Source organism: Zasmidium cellare (genome assembly GCF_010093935.1).
Source record: "Zasmidium cellare ATCC 36951 unplaced genomic scaffold M409scaffold_23, whole genome shotgun sequence".
In the NCBI taxonomy this organism is placed as follows: Eukaryota; Fungi; Ascomycota; class Dothideomycetes; order Mycosphaerellales; family Mycosphaerellaceae; genus Zasmidium; species Zasmidium cellare.
This window is the reverse complement of record NW_022986967.1, coordinates 338,667-351,366: the sequence shown is the minus strand read 5'-3', so window position 1 is coordinate 351,366 and position 12,700 is coordinate 338,667. Positions and strand designations below refer to the sequence as shown.

General features: G+C 52.7%; 6 protein-coding genes across 6 annotated transcripts; 2 read left to right on the top strand and 4 right to left on the bottom strand.

Annotated features, from left to right (window-relative positions):
• Positions 1 to 273: 273 nt before the first annotated feature.
• On the top strand, positions 274 to 908 carry M409DRAFT_56049 (uncharacterized protein; the record flags this gene model as incomplete). Its single annotated transcript, XM_033813172.1, has 2 exons — positions 274 to 447; positions 507 to 908. The coding sequence occupies 2 exons, from the start codon at positions 274 to 276 to the stop codon at positions 906 to 908; spliced, it is 576 nt and encodes a 191-aa protein (XP_033666058.1).
• Positions 909 to 1,218: 310 nt separating this feature from the next.
• On the bottom strand, positions 1,219 to 4,549 carry M409DRAFT_24554 (uncharacterized protein; the record flags this gene model as incomplete). Its single annotated transcript, XM_033807289.1, has 2 exons — positions 1,219 to 4,205; positions 4,261 to 4,549. 2 exons carry the CDS (start codon positions 4,547 to 4,549, stop codon positions 1,219 to 1,221), a joined length of 3,276 nt encoding a protein of 1,091 aa, XP_033666057.1.
• A 534-nt stretch (positions 4,550 to 5,083) lies between these two features.
• Positions 5,084 to 6,870, bottom strand: M409DRAFT_67438 (uncharacterized protein; the record flags this gene model as incomplete). Its single annotated transcript, XM_033817403.1, has 3 exons — positions 5,084 to 6,739; positions 6,793 to 6,809; positions 6,861 to 6,870. 3 exons carry the CDS (start codon positions 6,868 to 6,870, stop codon positions 5,084 to 5,086), a joined length of 1,683 nt encoding a protein of 560 aa, XP_033666056.1.
• Positions 6,871 to 7,385: 515 nt separating this feature from the next.
• Positions 7,386 to 7,805, bottom strand: M409DRAFT_24552 (uncharacterized protein; the record flags this gene model as incomplete). The annotated part of the gene is made up of 1 exon (XM_033807288.1): positions 7,386 to 7,805. One exon carries the CDS (start codon positions 7,803 to 7,805, stop codon positions 7,386 to 7,388), a length of 420 nt encoding a protein of 139 aa, XP_033666055.1.
• A 2,338-nt stretch (positions 7,806 to 10,143) lies between these two features.
• Positions 10,144 to 11,160, bottom strand: M409DRAFT_67437 (uncharacterized protein; the record flags this gene model as incomplete). Its single annotated transcript, XM_033817402.1, has 2 exons — positions 10,144 to 11,068; positions 11,117 to 11,160. 2 exons carry the CDS (start codon positions 11,158 to 11,160, stop codon positions 10,144 to 10,146), a joined length of 969 nt encoding a protein of 322 aa, XP_033666054.1.
• A 259-nt stretch (positions 11,161 to 11,419) lies between these two features.
• On the top strand, positions 11,420 to 12,668 carry M409DRAFT_67436 (uncharacterized protein; the record flags this gene model as incomplete). Its single annotated transcript, XM_033817401.1, has 2 exons — positions 11,420 to 12,088; positions 12,144 to 12,668. 2 exons carry the CDS (start codon positions 11,420 to 11,422, stop codon positions 12,666 to 12,668), a joined length of 1,194 nt encoding a protein of 397 aa, XP_033666053.1.
• Between the last annotated feature and the right edge of the window lie 32 nt (positions 12,669 to 12,700).

Genomic DNA, 12,700 nt, shown 5'->3' with positions numbered 1-12,700 from the left:
GCTCTTGGCAAAAAGCTAGGCACGAGGAAGATCCGCAAATCACGTGAAAACAGTTTGTAGTATCGTGAGACACGAGCAATCGCATATGCACGGTACACTACGACAGAAAGCTTGAAGACAATAAGAAAATAGCAATGAGAAGATTCTTCCAGCGGCTGCCTACGGCTCAATGAATCCATTGTCGCGCAAGTGTATAACAACGCCAACATCTCATCAAAATGAACCACAACATCGCCCAACCAGTTCCTTCGATCTGCATCTCAAACACCAACCATGTCTGACGAGCCCACCGACCGCAAGAGAAAAGCGGAGAAGAGCGTCACCCCCGACGAAGACCGTACTCCTGACAAAACCATCAAGTCCGAGCATAACTACCTGGAGCCCACCTCATATGACCCAGAAGCTATGGGTGTGAGCCCCATGGGTCTGGAGCGGGTAGCCGCAAATGTAAGTTGACAACGTAGAATACCAAGAGGCAGTTTAAGACGAAATGCTAATGTTGCAAGATCCGAGAGGTGACTGCTGAGCGACGCCGTGAAGAGGACGAGCGTCGGAGACAGCGGGACGCTCCCAGTCCGCTACCGCAGCCCGAGCAACGGCGGCGGCAGCAGGGAGAGGGAGAAGATTCTGCCAGCTATTCGCCGCCGACAGTTGAGCAATTGTGGGCTGATACCCCGTCGGATGGAGAGGCGAGTGCGTCTGGACCGGCCTCACCCTCGTCCAGAGTGTATGATTCTCAAGGTTCGAGTTCTTCGTTCAAGACGCAGATCAGTTACAAGATGTCGGAATATGGTGATGAGGAGGTGAAGGAGGATGATGGAGGTGAGGGACAGAGCAAGCCGGAGGACGATGGCGGAGGAGTAAGAGAGAGCAAGCCGGAGGATGGAGACAAGATGAAGGATGACTAGGCTTCGAGAAGTGACTTTTGTGGTGGATGAGACGATGACGATGAGAGAGAAGGAGAGAGAAAAGGGGTGGGTTTAGAAGTGTCATGTGTCATTCATGGCCTACGAAATCTCTATCTGTGTACCCCAAGCCTCAGCAAGAGCAGATGATTCGTGGCGAAAGGGTGCTACTAATACATTCATGTGAGAGCTCGTCTCGAGTGTGACTCCTCCTCTTTGCTCGCAGAACGCACAGGTACTTTGAATGCAAATGGAACTGGCCTCCTATTTTGTCGACTCGCCGGAAATGTGAAGATGTGAAGAGGATGGTGACTCAAGTCTGCACGACAATGTCGCCCTCCTTCTCCCAGCGCTTGGCTTCGTCAAGTTGCAGCTTGATCGGGCCCTTGATAGAGGCCAGAGCGCCGTGAGCTGCGTCGAGCAGCTGTTGCTTCGCCTGAGGATCGTTCGTGTCCTGCTCTTCTTCGACGCTGTAGCGACGATTGAAGTCCGTAACGATGTCATCGCATGTGGTCTTGAGCTTGTCGGAGGTCTCAGAGACAGCAGCGTCGAGCTTGGAAATGAACTCGTCCTGAAGCTGCTCGAAAACTGACTGGAAGACGCTGAGCTGTGCACCACGCCTCACCACGTCATTCTGGCTGTTTTCGGCTGTGTCGTCAGACCCATCTGGAAGTGGGGAGCTACCGGTGCCCATGAGCTTGCGGCGGATGAGATTGACTCGGGCGTCATGAGCCAAGGCTCCTGGGCTGACCTTCTTGCCGGTCGTGGTGGCAAATTGCTTCGTCTCGATCTTAGCACCGGCATTGTAGGTAGGCTGCATTGCCTTGTCGACGTAGTTCTCCTGCGCCTTGTCTCGCATCGTGACCTGATGGAACACAGACGTCGTCTCCCGACGAAGAGATCTGAGAATCTGTCGTACGGCCTTCTGAGCTTGATCGCGCACGTGATGAAGCATCTCGTAGAACATCGCAGTGTCCGAGGCTCCCTGGAACTCTGGGCAAGCTTTGAGGGTGTCCTCAAGCCTATCCAACCAGTCCCGGATGTTGCTTTGGGCGCAAATTTCGGCGGCGTCGAAGCCCTGCCAGAATTCCTCGAGATCCTTGCTGATATCCGAGGAGAATATGTCTTGGATCATTGCATTCCAGAAGATCATCTGACTCTTCTTGTTCCTCTCCTTTTGACCCTTGCGCTTGGGCTTCCAGGCCCCGCTGCGTCGGCAGAAGGCGGTGAAGTTGCCGCTGTTGAAGGTCTCCCAATCCTTGATTAGGCGCTGAGCCTTATCCTGCCAGCTCTGCTCACGCTTGTCGAAGGCGTTCGCGAGGACCTGGTCAAAGACACGCTCGACAGACTTCTTCAAAGAATCGGCAACGGTAGTGCTCTGCTTCAGAACACAGAGCAGACGGTTTTGGACTTGCTCCTTCCTCTCAAGTTTTGTCTTGGTCAACGACAAGACAGCACCACGGAAGCTGACCGCCACATGGTCTTCAACAATGCTCTGGAGCGTGCCGAACTTATCACAAGCGGGGACTTCGCACAGGATGTGCTGCAGACCTGGGATGCCCGTAGTCGCTGGGTCCAGTCTTGATGGCATTCCTTGAGCGACGAGCTGATACTCTTCGTTGGAAACGAAAATCGTCTTCAAGTCGGGAGCACGGCCTGACTTCGACAGCTCGCGGAATTTGTTCTTCAGTAGTAGCTCAGTGTCGTAATTGCGTGCCTCGACTGCGACCTGGAACTTCTTTGCCTCTTGTTCTTTAATCAGCGAAGGTAGTAGCCCAAGTCGCGCATGTGTCTGCTGAAACTCTATGACTTTGGTTGAGTCCGAGAGCTGGGAGAGAAGGATGTCTTTCTTGACATTAAGGTCCTTAATCTCCTGAGTAAGCTTCACGAGCTGCGCTTCGGCTGCCTCGAAGGCTTGCCGAAACTGCGGCTGGAGGGAGGCAATCTCATGCGGTTTGAGAGGGTCCTTCTGGTCAATTTTCGTCATGACCAAGTATGTTCGCTCGGCTTTCCCAAGGACGAGACATTGCCGAAGAATGTCGTTGAGATCGTTCAAGCGTTGGGTGCGTAGGATCGGCGACACAATGAGTACGATGCCGACGTTTTGCAAGTACATGGTCGTGTTGTTCACAACGAGTTCATCGCTGTCAGCGACGCCAGGCGTGTCCGCAACAAGTGCACCTTTCTTCAGTAGGTCGTTGTCTCTCACACGGACTTGAATTTTCTCGATGATTGGCCATGGGTGTGGGTGCTGGAGCTCCATGTCTTGAGGCTTGGACACTTGAGCAAAGATACGAGACAGTTCCGCTTCGTCGGATGCGATATACGACTCCATGTCGTTCACAAGTTTACGAGAAGCTTTGAAGTCGTAGAACAGGTTCTCAAGCATCTCCGTGAGCTCGTCCTCCGAGGTCTTTTCATTGAAGTGCTCCTCGAAGAATGCCGTGGCAGTCTCTCGACTGTCAAATTCCTCGTAGTCGCAGAGAATCGTGCGGAAGAAATTCAGAGAGCTGTTGAACTTCGATCGCAGGTCATCCTCGTCCTCGACGTCGGCGTCCCCGGAACCATTCTCAAGCGACAGGTACTGGTAGATGGATCGCACGATGTTGGCAATCCGCGAGTTCAGCTGCGAAGCTGAGTAGTACACAACGTTGACCAGGTACTTGGCCTTCTGACGGGGTCGAGGACCAAGATACTCGTGCACTACGTTGGTACCACGGTCCGACGCATCGCTATCAAGAGCAAGACCTGGTTGGTCCAGGATCGAGTTGATAGTCCGACTCTTACCGGCGCCCATCGGTCCAGCAAGAGCAACTGGTTTGATTGGCGGGTAGTGCTTGCTGACACTGCGGTATGTAGAAAACTGTCTGCTAATGCTTTCGAGCTCGGCACTCTCAAATCCAGCAGTCTTGTGCTGATCATATGCGGAGATGAAATCATCACAAAGTCGAGTAATGTCGGTCTCTGTCTTTTCGCAGAGTGGATGGTATGCCGCTAGTCGAGGGCAATTTGCTGGGAGTGGTATGTCCTTGTACTGTAGGGCAAGCTGGTTTGTCTGCGTCGGGACAACGAGCAATGGGCTTAAGAAGGGCTTGACGCTTGTGACTTCCGTGACAGTCTCGCCGGCCGATGCAGCGGTGATGTCGCTAAAGGCGCTTGGACTAGATGTGCCGTTTCGCATCCAGTCACTCTGGTCGGTGGGACTTAGGCTTGAAATGCTTCCGCTGGTTTGGCTCGCATTGACTTCGTCGGTAGGAGTGGGAGTGGAGGCGCGGACTTCGAGCTTGATGCGCTTGAACTCTGAGGTGCGTGTCAGCAGTGCCTTTGCAGGTTACAGAGTATGATGTCTACTTACCTCGCTCTGGGGGTGATGGTGTGCCTTCGTCTTGCTGTACGAAGAGCGGGCTTGGAGACCGATCACGCTTCTGTGAAACCATGGTAGGCTCCGGCGTGTCAACGACAGGTAGTGGTGTTTGAGGGCTGCCTATGAAAGCAGTTGGTGCTTGTGGATGGTCCATCACAGAGGATGGTGGTTGTGTGTCGTCCATGACACGAGGTGAGTGGAGTTGGAGTTGAAGTTGGAGTTGGATGTGGATGAAAGAAGACAAGTTGGAGACAAGAAGCTCGAAGATATAGATGGCCATGTGCTCCGTGCGCTGCCGCCTGCAATGGCGTGACGAGAGTGAAGGGGTTTCGAAGTCGCCAACACGTGGAAATCTCGAAAGTGAAGCAGATACGTCTGTGCTCGCAAGATCAGAAGCAAATTGGCCTTGATTGAGTCTTCCGGCAGGGTTTGCGAGAACTCTTCTGTGCCGGCGTGTGGCGAGACGGACTGATGCGATATCCGTTCGATTGGTGTTGTCCAAGGAAACGTTGTGCGCTGTTCCTCGCTATTCAAGATGGCGCTTTCAGAGGACCAAATTACTACGGGTCCCCAGCGCCGCGCAAGAGCTTCCGCGCTTCCACACTGATTTTGGCGTGATGGAGATCAGAAGCTGGCAGAATGTCGTCTTCGTTCACCGTTGACAGATGAAAAGCTGAGGCTATGACTGCGCGGATTCGCGGACTCGCATGTGATCAAAGTGACAGATCAGCTTGTGAAGTGACGAGCGGTGCAATGAGACATTTCGGAAGTCGCCTCAGAAGATACGGCGGAACTCTGTTCAAGGCTTGGACTTTTACCAAGCATCGAAGTTCCCGAAGCCTCCCCCCTTTTTGGCCTTCTTCGGCGGCGGCTCAGGCTCGTCCCATTCACCAATGACCTCGTCGTCCTCAGCGGCAGCAGTACTGGACTGCTTGAGGTATTTGCCAACTTCAGTCGCTCCACCACCATCCTCCACTTTGCCATTTGCTCGTATCCGCTTCCCAGTCCATGTTGTCTTGTCGTCCTCAGCGCCGCCTTCTCTCTTCAGCTGCTCCTTCCTTGCCTCCTCTGCCTCCTGGTCTGAACGCTGCTTGAGAAAGTCTTCGAACGGGTCAATCAAGATCGTTACGTCTTCGATCACACAGTCCTCTGTCGGCCGACTCTTGTCATCAATAGGTACCTTCTCAAGCCGGTCAAGCGTGTCCAGACCTTCTACAACACGGCCAAAGATTGTATGCTTGCGATTGAGGTGAGCTGCGGCTCGATAGAGAATGAAGAACTGACTGGTGTTGGTGTCTTTGCCTTTGTTCGCCATCGACATTGTGCCCCTCGAATCGTGCGCAAGTGGTCCCTCAAACTCATCCGAGAATGACTTGCCCCAACATGATTGCCCACCCCGTCCAGTACCGGTAGGATCGCCTCCTTGGATCATGAAGTTCTTGATGTTCCGGTGGAATGATACGCCTTTGTAGTAGTCACGCTTTGCGAGTTGGATGAAGTTCCAGACGGCTTTGGGCGCGTATTCTGGATACAGCTCGATGTTCATTGCGCCAAGATTCGTAGACATACGAGCATAGCCATTTTGCTTTACTCGCTTTGGCTTGAGCATGTACTCCTCATCACTCATGATAGCACGCTCTGTTGAGGTCGATGGAGTAAGACCTGTGCTGGTGAAAGACGCTGCTGCTTGGCCGTTGGTATACTGAGCGGCATTGTGCGGCACCGGCTTCGATGCCTTTGAGGATCTAGCAACTTCTGCGTGTGCCTTCCTTGCATTTACAAGAGCCTGAGATTCGGTGGATCCTTGGGCTGCCTTTTCTCGCCCTGCTCGGGCTTTGGCAACCGCTTCCTTGGCTTTTAAAATCTTGGCTGCTGATCCGAGATTCTGATCGTTTACACCCGCACTTCGCTCCGCTTCTTGCTCTGGAGTGAGCGTGCTGGTGCCCTCTTTGAGATACTTGAACTGGTTGAGATTTCTCGACTCGATGTTCTGTGGATCTTGCAATGTGATGAGATCGCTGCGCTTGAACTCCTCATCGCTGACCAGATCTCGCCAATTCTTTGCCTTGATGTTCAATCGCTCAACAGTGTCGTAACTGAAGACATTGCCGGTATTCCTCAAGGCCACCAAGTGCGTGTTGTCCGTAATGACTTTGAAAGTCACAGGATCCACGAACTCGCCCTCCTCGTTCTTCGCAAAATTGAGCTTGATCAGCTCGTTGCTCTTCAACGGCTGTCCATTCACTGGGTTTGTTCCATGCTTCTTTATCCAGGGAAGAATATTGGTCAAGTCGAAGATCGTGCCGTCGCCGGTGCAGACAGGGTGCTCGAAGGGTTGGAGGGATACGGCGCAGAAGTTGAACGGGAGGCGCTTGAAGCTGGCGCCCGCTCCGGCATTGGCAGACTTGCGCGCATTTGCGCCAGCGCTGGCGGAGAAGGCATCCTCGCTCGACCACTCGCTGTGGGTGATCTGTTGGATGGTCAGTGACTGAATGATGAAAGACTTGTCGCATTGAAACGTACGTACAATTTGTCAGTGCCTACGATCCGTCAGTATGCCATACATATTTGTCAGATGCTATGCGACTCACCTTTGCCCATTTTCGTAGCAGATAGCACTGGCTTGATGTTGGAGAATTCAGGAAGTGAGGTCTTAATAAGCTCGAAGATTGAAGCACGGACAGTCTGTGCCTGAGGCATGAAGCGTGAAGCGAGGATCAGGAACGGCGGCAAACTCCTCACAATCCTTCACTCACCAACAGACAAAAAGTCATCTGAATTGTCATCTCTAATTTCTCTAGATACTTGATCCTCCCCGTACCATCATCTATTCGACTGCCACTGTCTCTCTCATTGTCTCCCATAGCATCCATCCCCATCGTTGTGAGCATGCGCTTTTTTCTCTGCATCTGTCGCCAGATGAGGGGCAGACATGAGGCTCTTGACGCCGTCCCCACCTGTGTCTTGCCTGGACATGTACCTCTGACGATGCTCGGCTAATTACAACCGCTTTGCTTCGCTGGCCTCTCAACTTCCCCAAGAATGCCTTCAATGTTCCGAGGCTACCACAAGCGGCATTTGATTGAGATGCCGAAGTCCTCCTGGCCAAGCTTCGATCAAATCGAGTTGCGGCGAACCACCGGTGTTTTAAGTTTGGAGTTCGTCATCGAAAGCGATGTTTTGGAGTCCGATTCTCGGGCCTTATAAACGACAGGATCATGCTCTTGGAGCGTTGTCTGTATCATACTGTCTTGGTCATTCGTATCTCCTGGGTCCGATCCTCGGTCAGCCAGGTTATTGGAGCTGGAACAAGAGTCCGACGAGGCCGCACTTGGATTTGATGCACCGCTCTGCATTATCCTCTCCGTGTGGGCCTTCATCATGAGCATCAAGCTTTGTGCGTAGACATCGATATCTGGCTCCTCATCGAGCAGGAACCGTCTCGTGATCAAGTCGAGCCCCAGCTCCTTGGGGTAAGCGTCGTTTGTCGTTGACACAATGACAGGCTCGCTGGAGAGTTTTCGAGAGACAGACATATTGAGCCGGTAAGAATAGTGTTCTGCAGTGCGGTGGTTTGAGCGGCAAGCGAGTATCTAATTATAGGAAGAAGAACTGAGAAGCAGACCGCTGAAGAAGAAACCGGGGGCGAGAGTCCGGAGTGTTGTCCGCTCTGCAGACGAGGCAGTACCGCCAAATGTCCCGGGACCGTGAGACGAATCAGGGGAACAATGCAGAGGACTCAAGCAAGATGTGCGGTTGTCAGCACATCAGCGCGGAATATCTCTTCTCAACCCTACCACTAGCAAATGGAGCATGTGACTCTCTGTGGGACGTGTCAAACGGGGACCGTAGTCCTGAAAAGCTTACTTGTCACTACTCACCTTGTCATCATCGATTCCACTTTGTCCTTCAAATTCTTCCGAGCTTCGGTGTCGGAACGGCTGCAAAGGACTCAGGAGGGACGTCGACCATCTGTGGTCAGACAGCGAGTAACGCCACTCGCTCGCGATGGGAATGCCTCGAAGATGACGTGCAAGACAATCCACGAAGAAACGATCATTGAGAGCGTGCTTGTGCGTGACGGAGCTACCGCCGAGCGGCTGAACGGCGTCGGAGCAGACCCCGAGAATGACATGCATTCTTAAGGTTAATCTTCGGGTGAAGCCTCGCTGGATGTGGATGGGTTCGGGTCCGTGGGATAGAATGCCTCCATGGACGGAGGTCGACAGCAAGAACAGGTGGACAATTATACTGAGCAGGGTATTGAATCAAGAAAATGTTGAGACAGGACAGCAAGAATGGGAGAAGCGAACAATTGCTTTGAATTTTCTACGACTTTTCTTAACACCAATGCTCCAAAATAAGCGCAGACTGAGAGCCCTGCATAGTCCAAAAAAGAACCAGCAAATCCCCCGGCCAACACTGAGATGAACTCCCGTGCCCCTTCAAGGGGCGTTCATCCATGATAAAAGACCAATCCAGATTTTTTCTTATGTTGATGATATGCTCCAAAACAGCGCAAAAAAGACAATTTTGATCTTGCCAGGAGGAGAGCCACTGCTTGCCTCGTCTCGACATGTCGCCGGTCGAGACTTGTTCTTTTCAATCCAGGCTGCTTTGTGACTCTCCTTCTGCAAGCACTCTCACTCTACGCTAGGTAGTGTGGAAGCGCTTACTCGTTGCGCTGGATGTTGCACATGGCGGGCTTGCCGGTGCCGAACTTCATGATCTCGCAGACACCGCCGGTGACGGGGGATGCGCGGCCCTGGAGAGTGCAGACGCCGCCGGTGACGGGGGAGGCACGTCCCTGGAGGGTGCAGACACCACCGGTGACGGGCGAGGCACGGCCTTGAAGGGTGCACACACCGCCGGTGACGGGAGAGGCGCGGCCCTGCAGAGTGCAGACACCGCCAGTAACTGGAGAAGCACGGCCCATTTTGATTGTTGGTTGTTTAGCTGGGAAGCTGAGTCTGATGTGAGTGTTAGCTGGGTTGCTCGAGTGTATAGTCGTTGGTTGGCGCTTACTTAGCGAGTGTAGTGTAGTTGGAACTTGTGTTTGTGAACGTTGGTGAGGAGAGAAAGTTGTTCTGTGGTTGCGGTCGACGTTTATATGTGCGTCTGGCTCGAGTCTGTGGTCTTGAATTTGTGTCGTTGTTCTTGTCTGAAGAAAGAAGAGAGCCATTCGAGATTGCGACGAGCCACACACATATAGCTCTAGACCGTACAATTGGCGCCTTGTGATGCTTCTTAGTATTGTTGTTATGTTAAGAACACTGAGCGCGGGACACGTGCCTTTGTTTTCGAGACCTTGGTATTGTACCCCCAGCACAAAGCATGGCTTGGCGTTGTGAGTGAATTCGGCTGAAGATACCGTGCAATGCATAAAGCATGTGCCAATAGTGCCTATATTAAAAGCTAATAAAGGCATCTCCTGAAGGAGCGGGACATTATGGGCCTGGATGCGGCGAGACGCTTGCAGAGGTGGCTGCCACGAGGGCGGGACAGGTGTTGGCAGCAGGCGACCTTTGATATTCTGACTCTCTTTCTCGGTTGGTGTGCTTTTCTACTCGCAATGCTACCTGATTGCGTAGAAGACGAGGGCAGCACTCGATCATGTGGAAGCAAGGCCTTTGCCCGTGTTCGATCGCGGAGCAGCTGCCTCTCGTAAGCATGCTGGGAGCGTCCAAGTCCAGGCTGGGCATGGCCGTATCAACTCTGCATCCACTCCACTGGAGCTGAAGCTTTTTCCGGAGGCGGATCGAAGAGCGGACCAAAAGTCACGATCGTATGTGAGAGGTATGTTCCGTGAGTAAGCGGGGCCTGCTGCGATCGATCTTTCGACTGTAATTGCCCACATTCATCAATGCTCCACGCTCATAGCCTTCCACCGCCCTTCATCATAGCACGATAGCGCTCGATTACATCCTTCCTTGCCTCGCTCAGTTCCTCCCTTTGCTTTAGACTCTTCATCCCAGATGCACCGGGCACATTGGCAACGCTGACCTTAGCACCATTCCGCACTTTGAATTTCTCCTTGGGCACAACATTCATAGTTGGTGGCGCTTGCACAACGTCATGCAGTCCTTTAGGAGCTTCACGCTTGGTCTTCAGAACCGCCCAAGGATCGTCGTCATCATCATCGATCTCACCAACCATACGCTTCTTCTTCGACTGGCGGCTCGATGAAGGTAGATGGATGTCCTGCCCTCCATACTCGGCCGTCTTCTCTTCATCTTGCTCTTCCTGTTGTTCTTGTAGCTCTTCAAGCTTCTCTTTGCGACGAGCCTCCTCTTCCCTCCACTCGGCGTACATTTTATGCAGTCGCTTCTCGGTCTTGGTTTGCCGCTCTTTTTGACCATCTGCACTTTTTGCTTTGCGGGAGAGACCTGAAACTGGGAGTGCTTGGTTGACGCGAGCCGCAAAGTCGGACATTCGTTCGCCTGGAAGGATCTTGAGCTCTTCGCCTGTTCGTGGGTCTATCGCGGTGGTCTTGGGAGAAGGTTGTGTATCCTCTTTCGCCAACTGCTCAACCTTTCTCTTCTTTCTCGATTTCTTGTTCTCGCCATCGTCGAGCCCCGATCGTGGTTTTTGACCGGCTTGGAGCTGCATCAATCTGGCAAATGCGCGGGGTGTATCATCTTCCTTGAACTGGGCCGTGAATCCTCGTTTTCGTTTGAGATTACTCTGCTCTTGCTCCTTTTTCTTTCCCTTCTGCTTGCCCTTGCCCTTCTTTTCATTCTTCGGCGTCGCCTCAAACGAGGGAAGAGGCTTCGCGATTCGATTTGGTGCGAGGTCGAAGCTGCAGTGTGTTAGCATGATTCTATCGCTCGCGACTGGCGCTGCTTACTGCCTGTCATCATCATCGCGCTTCCTGGTATGTTTATGAGGCATTGTGTGTGCCTCCGTCTCCGCGTGTATTAAGTGTAGGAAAAACAGTTGTGAGCGGTCACAGTCTTATTCAAAATTTAGTTCAGTCGTTGTCCCTGCTGCACCCCGCAAAGTTCAAACTTTATTTGCGCCGCTACGAAGCTTGTCTTCACGTGGCAAGGCGATGCAGATGAACCTCTTACCCTCCAGCCTTTGACTACATCTCGAATCTTCCCACCTCGCAGACACTTGAACAATCGCCAAAATGCCGCCATCGAGCCGCATGACAAAGCAGCCTGATAGGAGCTTTAGATACTATCCTGGAAAAGCACAAGCCGAAGACCCAGTTTCGGAAGAAGAGTCTGATGAGGAAGACGAGGAAGAACAAAAGCCGGCTGTAAAAGCGCCGCCCCCTAAGGCGTCGTCTTTCCCGAGACAAGCATTGGCAGTGCAGCCAGGTACACCGACCGGACAGTCATTGCCAACAGCCGCAGAGCTCTCGAAGACAGATGATCTGGAAGGCTTTGTTACAGCATCAGAGTCTTCGGACGCTGAAGGCGACAGTGGGAGCGAGGAAGAAGACGAGGAGAGCTCAGAAGAGGAAGACAGCAGTTCGGATGACGAGCCAGAAAAGCCTATGCTCAGGCCTACGTTCATGTCAAAAGCGCAGCGCGCAAAACAACAGGCTTCGGGGCCCTCGATTTCCACTGAAGATCAGGCGGCTGAAGAAGAACGGAAACGTAAAGAGAAGGCCGATGAGCTGTTGCAAGCGCAAATCGAGCGTGATGCTGAAGTGCGTAAGGCGGGCAAGAAGTATTGGGACGACGACGATGTCGACCCTGCAGACGAAGTTGATGACAACGATGAGTCGGATCCAGAGGCAGAGAGGGCAGCCTGGAAGTTGCGCGAACTCAAGCGAGTGAAGCGCGATAGAGAGGCGCTTATTGCGAAGGTACGACGTGCTACATATATCGATGTCTTCAAAGATGTGCTGACAATTTCTACAGGAAAAGGAGCGTGAAGAAGTTGAGCGGCGACGCAACATGACTGCCGAAGAACGAGAAGCCGAAGATCGCGAGTTCTTGGAGAAACAGGCCGAGGAGCGCGAGGACAAAGGCAAGATGGCGTACATGCAGAAATACTTCCACAAGGGCGCTTTCTTCAATGCCGATGAGCAAGACGAAGAAGTCAAACAAGCACTCAATCGTAACATTGCAGGGCACAAATTCGTCGACGATGCAGGCGACAAGGCTGTATTGCCGGAATACATGCGGATCCGAGACATGACGAAACTGGGTAAGAAGGGTCGGACCAAATACAAAGACCTCAAGAACGAAGACACTGGTCGTTGGGGCCAATTTGAAGGCAAGAAGAGAGACCATGATGGACTAGATGATAGATTCAGGCCGGATGAGAAGTCTGGTGGAGGAAGGGAAAAGACGGGCGCGAATGCAGCACCGATCGGCGAAAGACGACGACGGGAGGATGATGGCGGACGAGACCTGGATGGGAAGAGGCCGAGATACAGCTGATGTGGCTTTAGTGACATTGGTTTCAGATCGTT